The sequence below is a fragment of the Acomys minous genome, assembly GCF_964271855.1.
Source record: "Acomys minous genome assembly, chromosome: 12".
In the NCBI taxonomy this organism is placed as follows: Eukaryota; Metazoa; Chordata; class Mammalia; order Rodentia; family Muridae; genus Acomys; species Acomys minous.
Window position 1 is genome coordinate 13,417,467 of NC_140493.1, and position 17,417 is coordinate 13,434,883.

The following is a 17,417-nucleotide window of genomic DNA, read 5'->3' on the forward strand; positions in this document are numbered from 1 at the left end:
AATTCCCCAGGGTCACCCACGTGTTAACAAGAGACGCAGGGAAGTGCTGTATTCAGAGGGAAGCAGAAAGAAAACCCCTAAAACCAGGGACTCTAAGGCCAGATGGAGCTGAGTTTTAGGAACTCCAAAGGCACTGGGGGAGTCCTTGGAGGCCACCCATGGATGCTTATGGGTGTAGCTCATGCAATCAGCCCACCCCCTTTTCTTTTTTTTTTTTTTATAATTTATTTTTATTTTATGTGCATTGCATGTCTGTGGGTGTCAGGTTCTGGAGTTACAGACAGTTGTGAGCTGACATGCGGGTGCTGGGAATTGAACCCAGGTCCTCTAGAAGAACAGGCAGTGCTCCGAACCGTTGAGCCATCTCTCTAGCCCTTAAAAAAAATTTTTTTTTGTTTATTTTATGTACATTGGTGTTTTGCCTGAATTTCTGAGAGATTGGATCCCCTGAAATTGGGGTTATAGATAATTGTGAGCAGCCATGTGGGTATTGGGAATTTAACTCGGCTTCTCTGGGAGAACAACTGGTGTTGAGCCATCTCCCCAGTCACCCCTTTTCTTTTCTTTTCTTTTCTTTTCTTTTCTGTTTTTGAGACAGGGTTTCTTCTGTGTCACTCTGGCCGTCCTGGAACTAGCTCTGTAGACCAGGCTGGCCTCAGACTCAGAGATAGATCTACCTGTCTCTGCATCCCAAAATGCTGGGATTAAAGGTGTGTACCACCATCACCTGGCTCCCCCACAACCCTTTTCTATTGAAGGAAGCTGAGTCTAAAAAAGAGAAAGTGTAGTGACTGTTTCTAGGATTGATGGGAGAGTGAGTTGGATGACTCTGAGGTGGAGCCAGGAGGATGAGCAGCATGTTCATGGTAGTGGTGTGCCTGTGCTGAGGCCACCCCTGCTACCACACCATGTCTGGGCCCCAGTGATGAGTCAGCTTTGTAATCTCTTTCAGTATTTTATTTATTTATTTATTTATTGGTTTTTTGAGACAGGGTTTCTCTGTGTAGCCTTGGCTATCCTGGACTCACTTTGTAGACCAGGCTGGCATTGAACTCACAGAGATCTGCCTGCCTCTGCCTCCCAAGTGCTGGGATTAAAGGCGTGTGCCACACCCCACCCCACCCCACCCCACCCCCGGCTCTCTTTCAGTCTTTATTGATACCCAGCACAAATAGCCTCTATCACCCTGGGTGGGGACCGTGGACTGGATAATGGGGCCCTGAGCGAGGCTGGAGTGGGCTATTATTGCTCTTGACGATGTCCAGCCTAGGTGCTGGTTCAACGGTGGAAGGATATCGGAAACCATCACCAGCTCAGGATGCCGGGGCAGTACTTGTCAATCAGCCCCTGATAGTAGGGCCGAAGGCTCTCCACATCTGGCAGGTCAGGGCACTTGGTGTAGAGGTCAAACTTGCTGCAGACATGGGGAGACGGGGGAGCATCAGGCATCAGGAAAGATCCTTCCTCAACCCCAAGACCCCAGTCAGTCACTGCCCACACCCACACCCCTCGAGGAAGGAACTCTGTACTTGAACTCTTGCACCCAAGGCAGCATGTCCAGGTCTTGCTGGCTGCACAGCTGCAGGTAGTCACCGCCCGTGTGCCAAGGATAGAAGGAATGGAACCGGATCATGTAGAAGGCCTGTGAAGGCAACACCAGCATGCTCACTCACATCTGCCAGAACAGCTGGACTGAGCGAGGCTTTTTCCTTTTTCTTTTATTTATTTATTTTTTAATTTTTCTTTCTTTTATTTATTTATTTATTTATTTATTTATTTATTTATTTGAGCCAAGGTTGCTCTGTGTATCCTTGGCAGTCCTGGACTCACTTTGTAGACCCAGGCTGGCCTCTAACTCACAGCGATCCACCTGCCTCTGTCTCCCAAGTGCTGGGATTAAAGGCTCCTGAGCTCGGCTTCTGACTGGGCCCTCCCTCCTCCCTCCACTTACCTCTGAGGGCAGGGAGAACTTGTTGAACTTCATCATTTGGTATAGGTACTCTGCAAGAGAAGGGGATGTCATAGCCATGTGCCCAGAGAGGCAGCCCTCACCACCATCCCCACCCTGTCCCCGGCTGCCCTCACCATCATGGCCCCAGGACATAAGGACATTCTCAAGGCCACAGTGGGGCTGGTACATGCCGAGTTCTGTGCTGCAATGATGAAGAGATGCCCATGTGTGACGGACTGCGGGGAGGGGCAGGGGCGGGGCCAGGTGCATAGGGGGAAGTCCAGCTGGGGTCCCGTGTTGAGGTAAAGTGAGATACTAGTTCAAAGTACTTGTATCGAGGATCCTGGAGGTCAGGATTATCCTGAAAAGTAGAGTCACAGAACACCACAGAGGCCTGGGGACGGCAGCCCACAGGAAAAGTGTCTCCAACAACAGCCCACTAGGAAAGGACGGACAGGCAGCTGTGGGTGAGGTGTAAACAGGTCTGGTCCCCCGCACAGTGCCCTAAGCCCAGTGCTGAGGCTGCCTCTACCCCCTACCCCTGGCCTTCACCTGAGGTTCCCCCAACAGAGCCAGGATCTTCCCCAGATCATGCAGAAGTCCGACCAGGTGGAACCAGTCTGTGGAAAAGGGACATATGACCTAGAAGCTGCAGAGATAAAGGTAGGCTCTGAAGTCTGCTTCTCTCACGGTGCGAGGGGGAGGGGGGTGCGGGGGGGGCTGTGGGTGAGGAGCAAGCCTGTCTGGTCCCCTTCTAGGGCAATGATAGCACCTCCCCCGCCACAGCTGCAGAGTGTACCCTTGTCTGGGTGGGATTTCCGGATGCCCTCCGCAGTCTGGAACGCATGAAAAGAGTTGGGGAAATCTACATCCGGGTCCGACTCATCTACCAGATCATCTAGCATGTCCACGGCCTCCATGACTGTCATTTTCTTGTAGGAGAAGCTTCCAAACTGGATGCGCTGGTGAGAAGGGAGAAGTCAGCCATTCTCCAGGTCCCACAGAGGGAGCTACAGAGCAGGGTCACTCGGTGGGTACATTGAGCCAAAGGCAAGGAGGCTGCCACCCTGAGAGACTGCGTTAGCAGCAGGAAACTTTTACTTTTACCTTCTGGCTGACAAACTCCACCGTCTGGTGGGTATGCATGAGCTTGTAGGTGGTAAAGACGCGATCCAGCAGCGGCCCTGACTGAAAAACCAGAAGCCAGATAATCAACGCAGGCTATGTGCCAGACTGGCGCAGCACACTGGAGACCATGGCCTCCCGTCCTGCGGGCCAGGCCTCACAGGTTTCAAGTGGAATGGGGCTTCCTAAGAAGTCCCCTTAGAGCTGGGGTAAGAGGAGGGGCTGTGCTCCACAGGACTGGACCAGAGACTGGGCAGAGAAGGTGAGGTTGACGGGTACCGGGCCCACTCACGGTGTAGTTTCGGAAGCTGTCCTTGTTTTTGACCAACTCGGGGTCTGCGTCAGGTCGGTAGACCAGGGAAGGGTCTGGGCCCTGGTGGATAGGAGTTTGACCCATTTCACCACTAGCCAGGTCCGTAACGAAGTGAGGACACGACACCCCCAAGCAGCTAGATACTAAAACACCTCATCCCACAGGCGTGTCAGCTTAACCAGGCACAAGCCAGCCAGTGTCAGCTGATGCCAGCTTCCATCCTGAGGAAATGCTAAGGAAGAGACAGACAGCAGCCCCCACCCGCTTGATATCCTTACAGATTGAAGAAAATTTTAGGGAGACGATTGACTTAACAGGAAGTCTGGGGGAGGGAGCTTTTAACCTCTACCCCAGCTAGATAACAACAGGAAGGCGTTAGCTAGCAGGGACCAGTTGAAGAGGGTCTTACTGGTGTTGCCTCTTCCACTGAGGGAAGTTGAGCACATGGCGAGGGGCTGGTGAAGCCATCCCTGTAGGGGTCGTAAGGGACTTACCACATCCACCTTCATCGTGAGAGGAAGCAGTTATTCAGATGGCAGAGTTTGCAGCTCAAGTGAAGTCGGAGACCAAGCTGCCCGTTATATACTCATGCATTACGTAACTGACCGGACAATACCTAGCTCCTTGGCCGTGACATTTGGTAATAAGTGACCATCCACCCTCCTCCTGGCCTCAGCAAGTTAATGTATCAGCACAGATACATTACTTTGCCTAAATCTCTGCCTCCTCTGTCCCAGCACTCTGACGCTTGATTCACTTTATAGCCAGACCTCTGGTTCCCCCTTGTTCTTCATCAGTAGGAGATTATTCCCTGAGCGGCCTTAGCAGCCGCATTACTCAGTAGCTAACAACCTGCCCTGCTTTGGGTGCTGCATTTGTGTGGGATGTCACGCAAGCTTCCAGAGAGCACCTAAAAGGACCTGAGCCAAATCCTCAGGAGTGATAAACAGACTGGAGCGTACCCAACAATGCAGCTCAAAGCTATGAATTTTGCTCTTTTAGTTTATTTACTATGAGAATTAAGCATTCATTTAAGCATCAATTAGATGATCGAGAGAAGAGAACATCCTCCAGAAGATGAACGGCCAATACCTCTGGAAATTGAAACAGCGCCGGCTCAGTGCTTTATGCCCTGGTTGTCGCTGCTTCTGTACTACAAGTTGGACTTTATATATATATATATATATATATATATATATATATATATATATATATATATATATAATTGTATTTACTTAGGAGCATTCAGAATGTCAACACAACAGCCGTAATTTTGTTGTTGTTGCAATTACAGAGTGATATTACGTTACTAGAAGAACAATTATCTTCGTATAAGCTGCATGCATCACAGACAACTGAAGATGGAAAAAAAAGGAAAACAAAAAAATCTACTGTCCCCATATATAACTAATTTGTGTTGTGTATCAACAAGAACCTGCTTTAAATTTCCATGCTAATTTACAACCCTCAAACTGTACCAGGTAAGGTCAGTGACCATTGACAACACCACCAGGACAGGACTAGCTAAAGACACGCTCAGTAGTGTGTTAACTATACAAAAAAAAAAAAAAAAAAAAAAAGAATGTATAGTTTAGAAATAAATCTTATACAGCCTTACATTTCAACTTTTCTTCTTTAAAAGGAGTGAGTTGTATACAGGGGTTTAAATGCTTTATAGAAAAAAAACTGTGCTAGAACCAACTTATTCATCATCATCTTCTTGTCATCTTCCTCCTCATCTTCCTCTTCCTCATCCTCATCTTCTTCCTTCTTTTTCTTGCTCCTTTTAGCCTTGACCCTTTTCGCTGCATCAGGCTTTCCCTTCGCTCTGCAGGCAGCACTATCCTTTCATACTTGTTCAGCGTGGCCGCCTTCTTCTCACAGGGCTGCTTGTCATCCGCAGCGCTGTTGTTCCACATCTCTGCTAGGTTCTTTGCCATGTCACCAATGGATAAGCTGGGGTGTTCCCCCTTGATTTTGGGGTGGTACTCAGAACAGAAAAAGAAGGCTGGAAGAGGCCTCTTGGGTGCACCGGGGTCCTTGAACTTCTTTTTGGTCTCCCCTTTAGGGGGGATGTAGGTTTTCCTTTCTCTTTCATAACGAGCCTTTGTCAGCCTTTGCCATGTCTTCAGATTTCCCCTTTTCTTTAGTAGACATGGTCTTCCACCTCTCTGAGCACCTCTTGGAGAACTCTGAGAAGCTGACAGCAGCATCCGAGTGCTTCTTCTTCTTCTTCTGCTCCTTCCAGCAGGTTTGCACAAATAATGCCTATGAGGACAGTTTGCCTCTTGGCTTCTTAGGATCTCCTTTGCCCATGCTTAGTTTTTTGTTTTGTTTTGTTTTGTTTTTTGAGACAGGATTTTTCTACATAGCCCTGGCTGTCCTGGACTCTCTTTGTAGACCAGGCTGACCTCAGTCTCACAGAGATCTGTCTAACTCTCTCTGCCTCCCTAGTGCTGGGATTAAAGGCGTGTGCCAACCACCTCCTTCCTGTCTGTGCCTTAAGTTTTTGAAGCCAGTTTAGGGGGACCCTTTGAGTGTTAATACAGACAGTGATTTGAGATGAGATACGAATGAAAACCCGGTTCGGACTTTGCCAGGTAGTTCATTGTCAGCATATTTAAAAAAACAATACAGTTTGGAAAGAGGTTTCCAGGCAATAATTAATTCAATAATTCCAGTTCCAGGTGCACAATAAAGCTTAGGCGTGACTACATAGGAAATCTTTTACACAGAACTACATGTGACCGAGAGGGAAGGGGCGGGCTTTATAGCTAAAAGGCCTAGCAACTAGTGTGGTTCTATGTGGCTGATACCATAGAGTCAGCAGGCCAGAGAGGACATGTGACATCTCTGCTAAGGATGGGTAACGGTCTGGGGAGGAAGAGTCTGGGATAATCATCCTGGATTATTTTCCACTAAATAAAATGCAGGTAAATTATTTGCTCCACACTGTAAATAACTGGCAGGTCGCATGTTACTTAGGACCTATCGATAACTGTCCAAAATATTTCCTTTCTAAGAATTTTCTGAGCCAGACAGTGGTGGCGCATGCCTTTAATCCCGCACTTGGGAGGCAGAGGCAGGTGGATCCCTGGGAGTTCGAGGCCAGCCTGGTCTACAAAGCAAATCCAGGACAGCCAAGGCTACACAGAGAAACCCTGTCTCGAAAAACCAAAAAAAAAAAAAAGAAAGAAAAAAGAAAAACAAAAAGAAAATTAACTTAGAGATATGCCTAAAGCTGTAAAATCCTAATCTTATAAAAGCCACTAATTTGTTATAAACTGTTAAAAGATAAGACATGCCAATTAATGATCAATTACCTTCCTCCTCCTCCTCCTTTCTTTTGAAACAGGATTTCTCTTTGTAATAATCCTGGCTGTCCTGGACTCATTTTGTAGACCAGGCTGACCTGGAACTTACAGAGATCCACCTGCCTCTACTTCCCGAGTGCTAGGATCAAAGGCATGTGCCACCATGCCCAGGAGTCAGTCATCTTTTTATTTTTACTCTTAACAATTTATTTATTGTTCTTTTATGTGCATTGGTGTTCTGCCTACATGTGTGTCTGTGTGAGAGCGTCAGATCCCCTGGAACTGGAGTTACAGACAGTTGTGAGCTGCCGTGTGGGTGCTGGGATTTGAACCCAGCCAGAAGAGCAGCTGGTGCTCTTAACCGTTGAGCCATCTCTCCAGCCCAGTCATCTTCTAAATGAGCAATTTTTTGTTTTTTCTTTAATTTAAAAATATATATATTTATTCATGTGTTTTATGTATATGAGCATCAGATCCCATTACAGATGGTCGTGAGCTACCATGTGGTTGCTGGGGATTGAACTCAGGACCTCTGGAAGAGCAGGCAGCACTCTTAACCACTGAGCCATCTCTCCAGCCCCTTGTTTTTGTTTTTTCAAGATAGGTTTTTCCTGTGCAGTCCTGGCTGTTCTGGAATTCACTCTGTATATCAGGCTGGACTCAAACTCAGAGATCCACCTGCTTCTGCCTCCTGAGTGCTGGGATTAAAGGCATACGCTGCCACCATGCGGCCCTAACTTTAAGTTAAAAACAATTTTTTAAAAAAAGATAATGCTTTTTTCTCCTACCCAGAAGCATTTGCCCTAAAGGAGACATATAAATGTAACTTTTATTCTCCTGGCTCAATTGTCATTTCAGAGGCTTACTGCCTCCTTCTGCTAACCTAGGCCTAGTCCTAGAAGCCTCTACCGGGGTCTAGAATGTTCTCAGCCTCTGAGACTTACTGCTGAGTAAGCTCACCCTTACTTGTTCTTTCTGAGCTCTGGGCTGGCTGGTTCAGCTCAGCTGTTCTGGCTCTAACTCCTCTCCCAGCTGACTTATTCAATCTGGCTTCTCTCTCAGTCCAGAATTGCTCTGCTTGGCCATAAACTAACTCAGCAACCTGCTCTAATCTTCTGGCTTCTTCTCATTTTCTGGATCATTTCATCTTCACCTGAGTTCTTTTCTCTGCAACCCATCTCTCTAGTACTGTCCTGGTAAAACTACCTCCTCTCTCTCTCTCTCTGTAAAGCTGCCTCTTAAGTAGCTTCCCTTTCCTCTCTTCTCATGAGGGTTGGGCATATCCTATTCTGTCAAATCTCTGATTTGTCACCTTTTCTACCATTCAACTAGACATCACTTTCAAACATGGGTGCTTCCTTCTACAAACTAACTTCACCTTCGTTTGGGATTAAAGGCATGTACCACCATGCCTGGACCTAAGCTTTTCTTTACCTGATACTTGCTCTATACCAGGGTGGCCTTGAACTCAGGTCTGTTTGCCTCCGTCTACTGTATTAAAGGCGTGTTTGTATTCCAGCTAGATCACATAGACCTGGAAGGTCTTTGAATGTGATCTCTTGCTAGAACAGTCATGTTCTGAATAAACTCTCTTCTAAAGTAAACGTTAAATAAAAAGAAAGATCCCAATTTTGTAACGTTGAGGTAAGGTTATGCTCATGTCTTTTCAGAAAATGAACAAAGTCCCAGATGGCTCCTAAATCAATGCATCCAGCCAGGACATCCAGAGACCATGAGACAAATGAAACATCTGAAGGCAGACGGCAAACCCATCAAAAGGAGATGTCCCCAAAGGGAGAGTAAGCTGATAATTTGGGGGAGACATCAGGACTTTAATTCATCAAGCTGAGACTTGGGGAAAACAAAAAAGACTAACCCCAAAATGATGCTGTTATGTTTAATGGCCATGTTGCATGCTAATTCTTTTTTGTTTTATTTTGTTTTTTGAGACAGGGTTTCTCTGTGTAATAGCCCTGGCTGTCCTGGAACTCTCTTTGTAGGCCAGGCTTTGATCTCACAGAGATCCTCCTGCTTCTGCCTCCTGAGTGCTGGGATTAAAGGCATGCGCCACCACTGCCAGCTGCATGGTATTTCTTTTTGTTTGGTTGGGGGTTTTTTTGGGGGGAGGGGTTGTTGTTCTGTTTTGTTTTGTTTTTGTTTTTGTTTTTCAAGACAGGGTTTCTCTGTGTAGCCTTGGCTGTCCTGGACTCACTTTGTAGACCAGGCAGGCCTTGAACTCACAGAGATCCACCTGCCTCTGCCTCCCAAGTGCTGGGATTAGAGGTGTGTGCCACCACGCCTGGCTACATGTTAATTCTTGTCAATAAAGAATTCAAAAGTTTTTTTTTTTTTTTTGGTCAGGATAAATAAAAGACACATGTAGCTAGGAGACAGTATGCTATTGATTTGCCCTTGTAAGGATTATTTCTAAGGCTTTTTGTGGAATAGGCTGTATCACACCCATTTTGCTCACGGCAAAAACATTAGCAGAAATCAATCAAGAAATGGATAAACTGAGGATGGCTTTCCCCTTTCCTTGGTCCTCCGTTAGCTGTTATGCTTTTGTATATTAATTGGGCTAGCTATAAAGGCAGTGCATTCAACCTTGACCTCTATTACGGCTGCTATTTTTTCTTTAAGGAAAATTAGAAGGGAGGAGATGTTGTGTGCACAGAGGTCCTCGTACTCTCTGAGAAGTGCTAAGAGAGCCAGGGGTGTTGACCACACAGGGGTGTCTCCTCAGTGGAGGAGATAAAATCCAAGTACCTACATTCCATCCAGAAAGCTGAGAGTGCATTTTGTTAAGGACCTGGAGACATCTCTGCTTTCTGTGCAGACAGACTTCACCCACCTTTTGCTATAGAGGCAGGCCTCACCCAAATTCTCCAGGATGATTATCCCAGACTCTTCTTCCCTAGACCGTTACCCATCCTTAGCAGAGATGTCACGTGTGCTCTCTGGCCTGCTGACTCTATGCTATCGGCCACATAAAACCACACTAGTTCCTAGGCCTTTTAGCTATACAACCTGCCCTCGTGGTCACATGTAGTTCTGTGTAAAAGACTTCCTTTAGAGTCACCCTTAAGCTTTTTTTTTATTTTAAGATTTACTTATTTATTTAATGTATATGAATGCTCTATCTGCATGGAGATGTGCAGGCCAGAAGAAGGCATCAGATCACATTATAGATGGTCGTGAGCCACCATACAGTTGCTGGGAATTGAACTCAGAACCTCTGGAGGAGCAGCCGCTGCGCCATCTCTCCAGCACCACATCTTAAGCTTTATTGTGCACCTGGAATTGAACTAATTGGACTGATTGTTGCTTGGAAACCACTTCCCAAATTGTAATTTTTTTCTTTCTTTTCTTTTCTTTTTTCTTTTTCTTTTTTTTTTAAAAACAATGTTTTAAGTATGCTGGCAAAGAGCCACCTGACAAAGTCCAAACCAGGTTTTTATTCTTTGGTTTTGGTTTTGGTTTTTGGAGACAGGTTTTCTCTGTGTAGTCCTGGCTGTCCTGGAACTCAGCCTGTAGATCAGGCTGGCCTTAAACTCAGAGATCCGCCTGCCTCTGCCTCCCGAGTGCTGGGATCAAAGGCTTGTGTCACCATTGCCCTGTCCGGCTTTTCATTCTTTAAAAAAAAAAAAAAAAGATGTATTTATTTAGTACACTATTCTGCCTGCACATGTGCCTGCAGGCCAGAAGAGGGCACCAGATCTCATTGTAGATGGTTGTAAACCAGCATGTGGTTGCTGGGAATTGAACTCAGGACCTTTGGAAGAACAGCCAGAGCTCTTAACCACTGAGCCATCTCTCCAAGCCCCATGCTTATCTCTTTGCAGATTACTCCCTGCATTGACACTGGCAGGGTCCCCTCACCCCTAGGCTTTAAACACCTCCACGCCTGAGGTTGGCTCTTCGGTCCTCTACTCACCGGCATGTAACTTTGAGCCCTACTCTCAAGCCCCTGATTCCCCGCAACTTATCCCCGGAAGAAAAAGCTTGTGGAAAAGTCTCTGTGAATGATAGGTGAGCAGAAGAGAGTACGTAGGCTGAGGACGCGGCTCGCTGCTGCAAAAATGAGGGGCAGGGACGAGAGAGAGTCATAGTTGTTAAAATGATAATGAAGACTTTATTTAAGAGTGCCACAACTGGGGATTGAGATCCAGTACAATCAAGACCGGTGGGGATTTACTGCCAGTGAGCACAGTGGTCACTGGGTAGGAAGTTGCTGAGTCATCAGGCATAGGAGGAGTCTTACTGAGATGGCTTCATTGACTTCTCTCCTGCGGGTGTGTGTGTGTGTGTGTGTGTGTGTGTGTGTGTGTGTGTGTGCGCAACCCTGGAGGGGGGGCAACCCCCACTGGGTTTCTCTGCCTAGCCCCAGCTGTCCTGGAACTCACACTGTAGACCAGGCTGGCCTCTAGCTCAGAGATCTGCCAGCCTCTGCTTCTGAGTTCTGGGACTAAAGGCGTGTACTATCACAGGCCAGCTTCGCCCTCACTAGATTCTTGCTGGAAGCAGGGAGGGTGGCCAGATACCAGGGTAGAAGCCGGGCTTCTCCACAAGTTGACTTAGGGATTTTGTTTTGCAGTGGTGGGCAAAGGCATCAGAAAAGCTAGGCAAGTGTTTTACCGTGACCTCAGGGCAGCCTGTCTGAGGTCTGGCCAAGAAGGGTGCTGCTGTGCTTCTGGGCAAAAGAGGTCACAGAGACCAGGACTTAAGCCACATGGATACTCTTATGAGGTTCCAGCAGGGACCCAGCAGACAAAAGCAACTTGCCTGGGTAGTGCCATGCTTGAAGCAGGAAAGAGGTACTTACTGTAAGGGTGACAGTCCTAAGTTAGAAGCCAGCTCTGTGGGTTCTCTATGTAGCCGCGCTGTGTCGCCAGCAACCCCATCACAAGTAAAAAGGTAGATTGCAACTCGCCTTTTCTTATCTACCCTCCATCTCTTCCTAGTGAAAATCAGCCCTAGGAGGGTCGGGCTGGTCTCTCCGGTGTATTCTGTGTGCTCCATGCTCAGTAAATACTGGCCAGGATGAGGGTGAGGGCTTCCTGAAGAAACCTAGAGCCATGACGTTCAAAGCAATCGAGGGTGGGCACCCGAATCTGAATTGCCTCTTGAGGACAGTACAACGTTTAAGTGTGAAAACAGCTAGAGGGTGGCCTCGGGGGGTGGGGGGGGTGGGGGGGTGGGGGGGTGGGGGGGTGGGGGGGGTGGGGGGGGGTGGGGGGGTGGGGGGGTGGGGGGGTGGGGAGGGCTGCACTGCCACTGAACCTCTGCATGGGGGCATGGAGAGGTAGTCAAGGGTAGCCAAGCGCTGTGTGGGGCTGGCATCATACCAGAGACAAGGGTCATAACTGGCAACCTCCTGACACTGCACAAGATGCCACAGTCCACCCCCATCACAGCAAAGTTCTGGGGCTTGGGGGGTGGGGGGTGGGTGGGGCGGGGGCTTGACCACTCATGGGGTTCTTGAGCTCAATCTACAGCAGGTCTAGGACGATATCAGTGAAAAGAGGTTTGGGGGCTGACAGATGCGCTCCTGAAGGAGAATTTAAATCTTGTGCTGAAGAAACAGACCACCACAGGCTTAAGAGAAGTGTAAGGTCGGACCTTGCCCGGGATCCAGGGTACCTAAGAGGGTTCTGGCAAATCTGGGTCATGGAGACAGTTTCTGTCTGCCGCAGCTTGTTCTTGCCTCCTCTCCTTTACTCCAGGACCTCTAGGCTCCTCAGCACACTACCTCTCATTACAGGTGCTGTTCCGGCCTCTTTGTGCTCAGGGGTTTCTCTTCAAGCAATGCGGGGGGGTGGGGGGGTGGGGGTGGGGAACAAGGCTGAACTGTGCCCATGGGGCTTATTTTGGGAGGAACTTGAGTTACTGGAATCAAATAAATCTAATAAGTACAAGAAGATGGGGGCCTAGGGGAGGAGTTTCCGGATGTTCCTAACTGGGGGGCGTCTCTGGTCACTGAAAGGTAGGCCTGATTCTTGAGGATGAGCGTGAATACGGTAGTCACAGGGGCACGTCGCTGACCTCAGTGTGGCTGCCTATAGATCTGGAGTAATGAAGTGCTCCTATCAGGGAGGCTGCGCGGGTGACTCTGGAAAGCACACACGAGTACTGTTGGTACTTGCTAAGGAACAAACAACTCTTTTGGAACCCTGTGCTCTGACAGGACAGCTGTAAGGTCTGGGTAAAATAACATGTGCAAAGACCTTGTACCAAGAACCCTGATCCTAGGTGTTCGCTCTTTTAACAGAATCTTTGTAGCAGAGGCTGGTCTTGAACCTGTGATTGTGGTGCGTTTGGTTCTCCTCTTGATTGTCATTTGTGGCCCATCTCCCCTTCTTGGAGTCTTGGCTGGGAACAAAGGAACAAGCCTGTCAGACAGACCCTGCTGTCCCTACTCCTGGTCCCGCTGGCTGGATGTCCTCACAGGACAGGGGAGGGTAAGATGCAGAGATGCAGAGACAGCCTTGTTTAAATACATCCAGTTTTCCTGAGGTAAGTTTGGGTCCATTTCCCCTCCTAATTTGGGGTAGTTTTGTTGGTGTTGATAGGATTTTTTTTTAAAGACGTATTTATTTATTATTACGTATACAGTGGCTCTGCCTGCATGTACACCTGCAGGCAAGAAGAGGGCATCAGACCTCATTACAGATGGTTGTGAGACACCATATGGTTGCTGGGAATTAAAACTCAGGACCTCTGGAATAGCAGTCAATGCTCTTAACCTCTCCAACCCGTTGATTAGATTTTAGAAACAAGGTCTTGCTATATGGCTTAAGCTGGGCATGAACTTGTCAGTCTCCTGCCTCAGTTTCCAGAGTGCTGAGACTACAGTTCTTTGGTACCACCTTTTGCTCAGGGCTAGGTCGTCACACTAAGCCTTTTTGAGATGGGGCACTTTGTCATATCCCCTGCCCTGGGCTGAGGTTGAAAAGGGTAGATTCTGCAGACATTTCTTCCAGAAGGTCTCAGGAGTCTCCCTTACCATATTCCCCTGGGCTATAGGTTGGCAACAGGAGGTCTCTTTTCTGACTCTGACCCTTGGTCACACAACATATTGCTTTTTTCTGCCCCTCCTGCCTCAGGACACAAAAGGAAACATCATCGTTTTGGATTGGGTACAGAGGGTGAATTGCAGGAGAGAGTGGCCACAGCTTTAGCCCACAGCCAGGCTTTAATTCCCAGTGGGTGGGGGGTCAGGGAGTCCCAAGGGCGCCTCTAGCCTTTCTCCTGCTTGTTCATTGCTCTATTTCTTTAGGCGCACACTCATTTTTTCAAGTTCCTTGCAGCATGTGGTGCCGTCAGCATTTCTTCCAAGCACCTGAACCCTGAGTGTGCACAGTTCCGGGACGCACAGGCCCCTGTCAGTGCCAATTCTACAGCCTAGATCCACGTATCCTTATAGGTTTATGATATCCAAAGCCACAGGGAACTGCTTGCCAGCAGGAGCCCCCAGACAACCGGGCTGGGGTGTGGAGCTCAGCGGCAGCTCTGGGACAGCACTCCAGGAGGTGGACCATCGAGGACTCGCCTCAGCCATAACTGTGGGGGCTGCTGGGATCCATAGGTGCCGAGTCCCGACGGCCAGCTGGCCGGACAAGCTGCCACAGCCGGTGGCTGAGATTCTGGACTTGACATGTGCCCAGTACACAGCCCACCCGCATAAGCTGGGCATGGGGTCTTCGGGGTCTCAGGTGTCGCTGGGGACCTGCGTGTCCGTGTCGTGAACCACCGCCCTGAGGCAGATGGACCATGCCAAGGGCCGGGTTGCCCCTTCCCTGTGGATGGGGAGCGTGACGAAGCTTCCTGACCACCGGCGGGAGTGAAGGGTGTCCAGGCTGCAGGCCACTGGAAGGAATCTTGGCAGGGGACTCTCTGCAGAAGGGGAAGAGGAGATGGAAACTCAGTGGCCTAGTATAATAGTATAGCCTTCCAAAAAGCCCTTAAACCTACCTACTTCTCCTTTACACAGTCTGAGGGCACTGACAGGGGAAGCCCGCAGCTTCTCTAAAAACCTGGCCTAGGCCCAGGGGAAGCCCAAAGTTTGGTCTCCAACCCTGACTGGGGGGGGGGGGGGGAAAGCCCACCACCATTCTGAGCTTACTGGCAGCTTGGCCATCTCAGTAGCCCAGGTCACATGTATACCATTAACAACACCATTCTGGGCAAAGGTCCCCGAGGCTCTGTGGGCCACTGCTGCTCTGCTCTCAGAATTCAGAAAGACCCCCCCTCTCCCTACCCACCCCCCCCCAGGTTCTTTCCTTACGTGGTCAGAGGCCAGTAGGCCTGCATCTAGCCAACCTTCTTCCAGCAGACCTTTCGTTTAAGGGCTATTGTATGGGGGCCAGAGTTTGGCGGTGGGTGGGGGTTGAGGGGTGGGGGGGATGGGGGGGGGCGGGGAGTAGGGTGGGAATAAGTATCCCAAGTAAAAAGAAGCAAAGGAAGAAAAAGTCCTCTTGCCTTATTCAGGCCACACTGAAGGTGGGAGGGTGGCCCTTGGTCTGGGAATTGAGCTCTAGAAAAGTTAAGTCCTCAGGAGGAAGCTGGTCCAACAAACCCTTGTACTCGCCTGGGTCTGGAGAACCTCAGTCCCTTGGCCAGGCTGCCAGACAGCGTGCCGGGGAGCAGGTAGAGAAGGCTGATGCAACCGAGGGTTACCGTGACCATCAGCAACTGGGCCATGGCGGGCTGGGCTGTGGAGGAAGAATGCGGAGAAACCGGCAAATGGGTTGCCGGAGGGCAACTCTGGCCTGGAGCCAACCCTCTTCGCCCACCAGTTAGGGAGCCCTTTTCAGCCCGCCGGGTGGGGGGTCTCTGGAAGTAGGAAGGTCGGTTGGTACCGGGCGTCTGTTGTCTGTCGGGGATTTGGAGATCTGGAGATTTGGAGACAGCAGGCGGGGCTGGGGTCTGTTGGCAGTTCGCGGAGCGCGCAGCGGAACTTGTCGGTCAGGTTGTGGTCTTCTGGGTTATTTCGCCTTCTGGGGTCCAGAGGAAGATCAGTTTGGGAAGCACTTCCAGCGCTAAGTAGTCTTTGGAGATGGAGGCGGGGCTCGCCGCTGATGGGGCGGGGCGTCCTTCACCCGGGTGGGCTGCCTTAGCCAAGCTCTCCTGGTAGCTAGTCCTGCCCAGCAGAAAGCAGTAGAGCCACAGGGGGTCACTTCAAGGGGCCCCATCCTTGCTGAGAAATGCTCAACAGCCGGCCAGAAACCCCAGGGGGGCTACCACACTTACTCCTGCCACCCTCTGGTGCGCAACAAAGTCTCAGAGACCAGTGGGGCCTAATGACCGACCAGGCAGAAAGTTGAGTGCAGGGGTAGAGTTGTGTTCAGACTCTAAAGGTATCCACCTGTCACCTCATGCCTTGGTTGCCCAGCATCCCCAGGAGATAATGGCAGATTCCTGCTGAGACAGGCAGGTCCTCGTTACCAAATATTGTAATACGATGTTACCAAATATTCTAAGTACAAGGACCCCCCCCCCCATCGCCATAGCAATATTCTGGGTGACAGACTCATTCCTCTTTTTTTTGCACACAGTATTTTCTGTATGTGTTTTACACACACACACACACACACACACACACACACACACACACACAAGCAAGCAGTGTGTGTGTGTGTAAGCATATGGTTGGATATATTTGAATATGCAGATATTCTGTGAATTGCTTTTTTTTTTAAAGCAGTCTTCCCCCCCACTTCCACTGGGGAGTGAACCACCCCCCAAGCACCTACTATTGAGCTACATCCTCACTTACGTAATTTGTCTTCTATTTTGTTGAGGAAAGGGGTCTCCCTAAACTACCCAGGCTAGCCATGAGTCCCCTCTGTAACCTAGGGAGGAATTCAACCTGAAGTCTTCCTATCTCTGCCTTTTGAATAGCTGGATTACAAATCTGCACCATGAGCCCAACAATTGGCCTTTTTTTTTTTAATGCTTCTATATGTCTCCTTTTTGCTTATTTTTTATTAATCTTTATAAAAGTATGGATTTTATTATGACATGAAACATATTATCGTACTTTACTGATATTCACCCTCCATCAGTCCTTCGTTAACCTAAATTTCAGTGATTTTCAGATTTTCCACAACTAAAATATGTCAAATTGTTCTTCACAATGCTTGTGTCAATCCACCATCCATCCATAATGGATTTTTTTTTTCAAGACAGGGTTTCTCTGTGTAGCCTTGGCTGTCCTGGACTCACTTTGTAGACCAGGCTGGCCTCGAATTCACAGAGATCCACCTGCCTCTGCCTCCTGAGTGCTGGGATTACAGGTGTGTGCCACTGCACCAGGCTGGCTAGGTTCTGAGAACCAATCTAAGTATCGTCCAAGAGAATAAAGAGACAGTGTGGCTGAGTGCAGTTTGCCAGCTCCAAAGAGACTGCACGGAGGTGAGCAGAGGGTGCCTTTCAAAATACAAATACCATCATGTAATTCACCCACTAATTAGTATAAAATACATCCCGCGGATAAGGGCACTTGCTACCAAGTCTAATAACTTGAGTTTGCTCCCCAGAAGCCACACAATGGAGAGAACTGACTCTTAGAAGCTATCCTCTGACTTCTACACACATTACATGCCACACAAAAATTTTTTAAAAAATTGTATTAATACAATTTTTGAAAAGTATCTCTTGTATTCAGAGTCTCAACTTTGTATTCAAAGGGTCTCACGGCGAAGTAAATATATGC

General features: G+C 48.7%; 2 protein-coding genes, 2 long non-coding RNA genes and 1 pseudogene across 7 annotated transcripts; 2 read left to right on the top strand and 3 right to left on the bottom strand.

The window, feature by feature from the left end:
* Positions 1–1,137: 1,137 nt before the first annotated feature.
* Positions 1,138–3,991, bottom strand: MIOX (myo-inositol oxygenase). 2 transcript variants are annotated; one of them, XM_084802947.1, is made up of 10 exons: positions 3,884–3,991; positions 3,369–3,449; positions 3,059–3,139; positions 2,751–2,913; positions 2,504–2,571; positions 2,281–2,390; positions 2,086–2,153; positions 1,952–2,001; positions 1,530–1,642; positions 1,138–1,414 (listed from the first exon to the last, which is right to left on the bottom strand). In XM_084802947.1, exons 1-10 carry the CDS (start codon positions 3,896–3,898, stop codon positions 1,306–1,308), a joined length of 858 nt encoding a protein of 285 aa, XP_084659073.1. In that variant the 5' UTR covers positions 3,899–3,991; the 3' UTR covers positions 1,138–1,305. The 2 variants fall into 2 exon arrangements, with proteins under 2 accessions (XP_084659073.1, XP_084659074.1); XM_084802948.1 differs by lacking the exon at positions 3,369–3,449 and having other exon boundaries at positions 3,884–3,984.
* Positions 3,992–4,694: 703 nt separating this feature from the next.
* LOC311609691 lies at positions 4,695–10,685 on the top strand. The gene is made up of 3 exons (XR_014783468.1): positions 4,695–4,870; positions 8,374–8,502; positions 10,546–10,685. It is a non-coding gene; the product is annotated as an uncharacterized lncRNA (long non-coding RNA).
* LOC311579587 (putative high mobility group protein B1-like 1) lies at positions 5,025–5,705 on the bottom strand (annotated as a pseudogene). Its single transcript has one exon. The product of its transcript is annotated as a putative high mobility group protein B1-like 1 (transcript).
* Positions 10,686–12,356: 1,671 nt separating the features above from the next.
* Positions 12,357–13,846, top strand: LOC311609690. The gene is made up of 3 exons (XR_014783467.1): positions 12,357–12,464; positions 12,972–13,216; positions 13,316–13,846. It is a non-coding gene; the product is annotated as an uncharacterized lncRNA (long non-coding RNA).
* Positions 13,847–13,970: 124 nt separating this feature from the next.
* ADM2 (adrenomedullin 2) lies at positions 13,971–15,990 on the bottom strand. Of its 2 annotated transcripts, XM_084802958.1 has the most exons (3): positions 15,562–15,990; positions 15,291–15,414; positions 13,971–14,596 (listed from the first exon to the last, which is right to left on the bottom strand). In XM_084802958.1, the coding sequence occupies exons 2-3, from the start codon at positions 15,401–15,403 to the stop codon at positions 14,254–14,256; spliced, it is 456 nt and encodes a 151-aa protein (XP_084659084.1). In that variant the 5' UTR covers positions 15,404–15,414; positions 15,562–15,990; the 3' UTR covers positions 13,971–14,253. The 2 variants fall into 2 exon arrangements, with proteins under 2 accessions (XP_084659084.1, XP_084659083.1); XM_084802957.1 differs by having other exon boundaries at positions 15,291–15,989.
* Positions 15,991–17,417: the final 1,427 nt, after the last annotated feature.

Excerpts from the sequence above, each read along its gene's own strand:
- MIOX (XM_084802947.1), bottom strand. Across the intron at positions 2,154-2,280 it reads CTCCAGGATCCTCGATACAA|CACAGAACTCGGCATGTACC; the intron begins GTACTTTGAACT and ends TCATCATTGCAG. Across the intron at positions 2,002-2,085 it reads TATGTCCTGGGGCCATGATG|AGTACCTATACCAAATGATG; the intron begins GTGAGGGCAGCC and ends CTTCTCTTGCAG.
- ADM2 (XM_084802958.1), bottom strand. The coding sequence starts at position 15,403 with ATGGCCCAGTTGCTGATGGTCACGGTAACCCTCGGTTGCATCAGCCTT. Across the intron at positions 14,597-15,290 it reads CTGAGGTTCTCCAGACCCAG|AGAGTCCCCTGCCAAGATTC; the intron begins GCGAGTACAAGG and ends CCCCTTCTGCAG.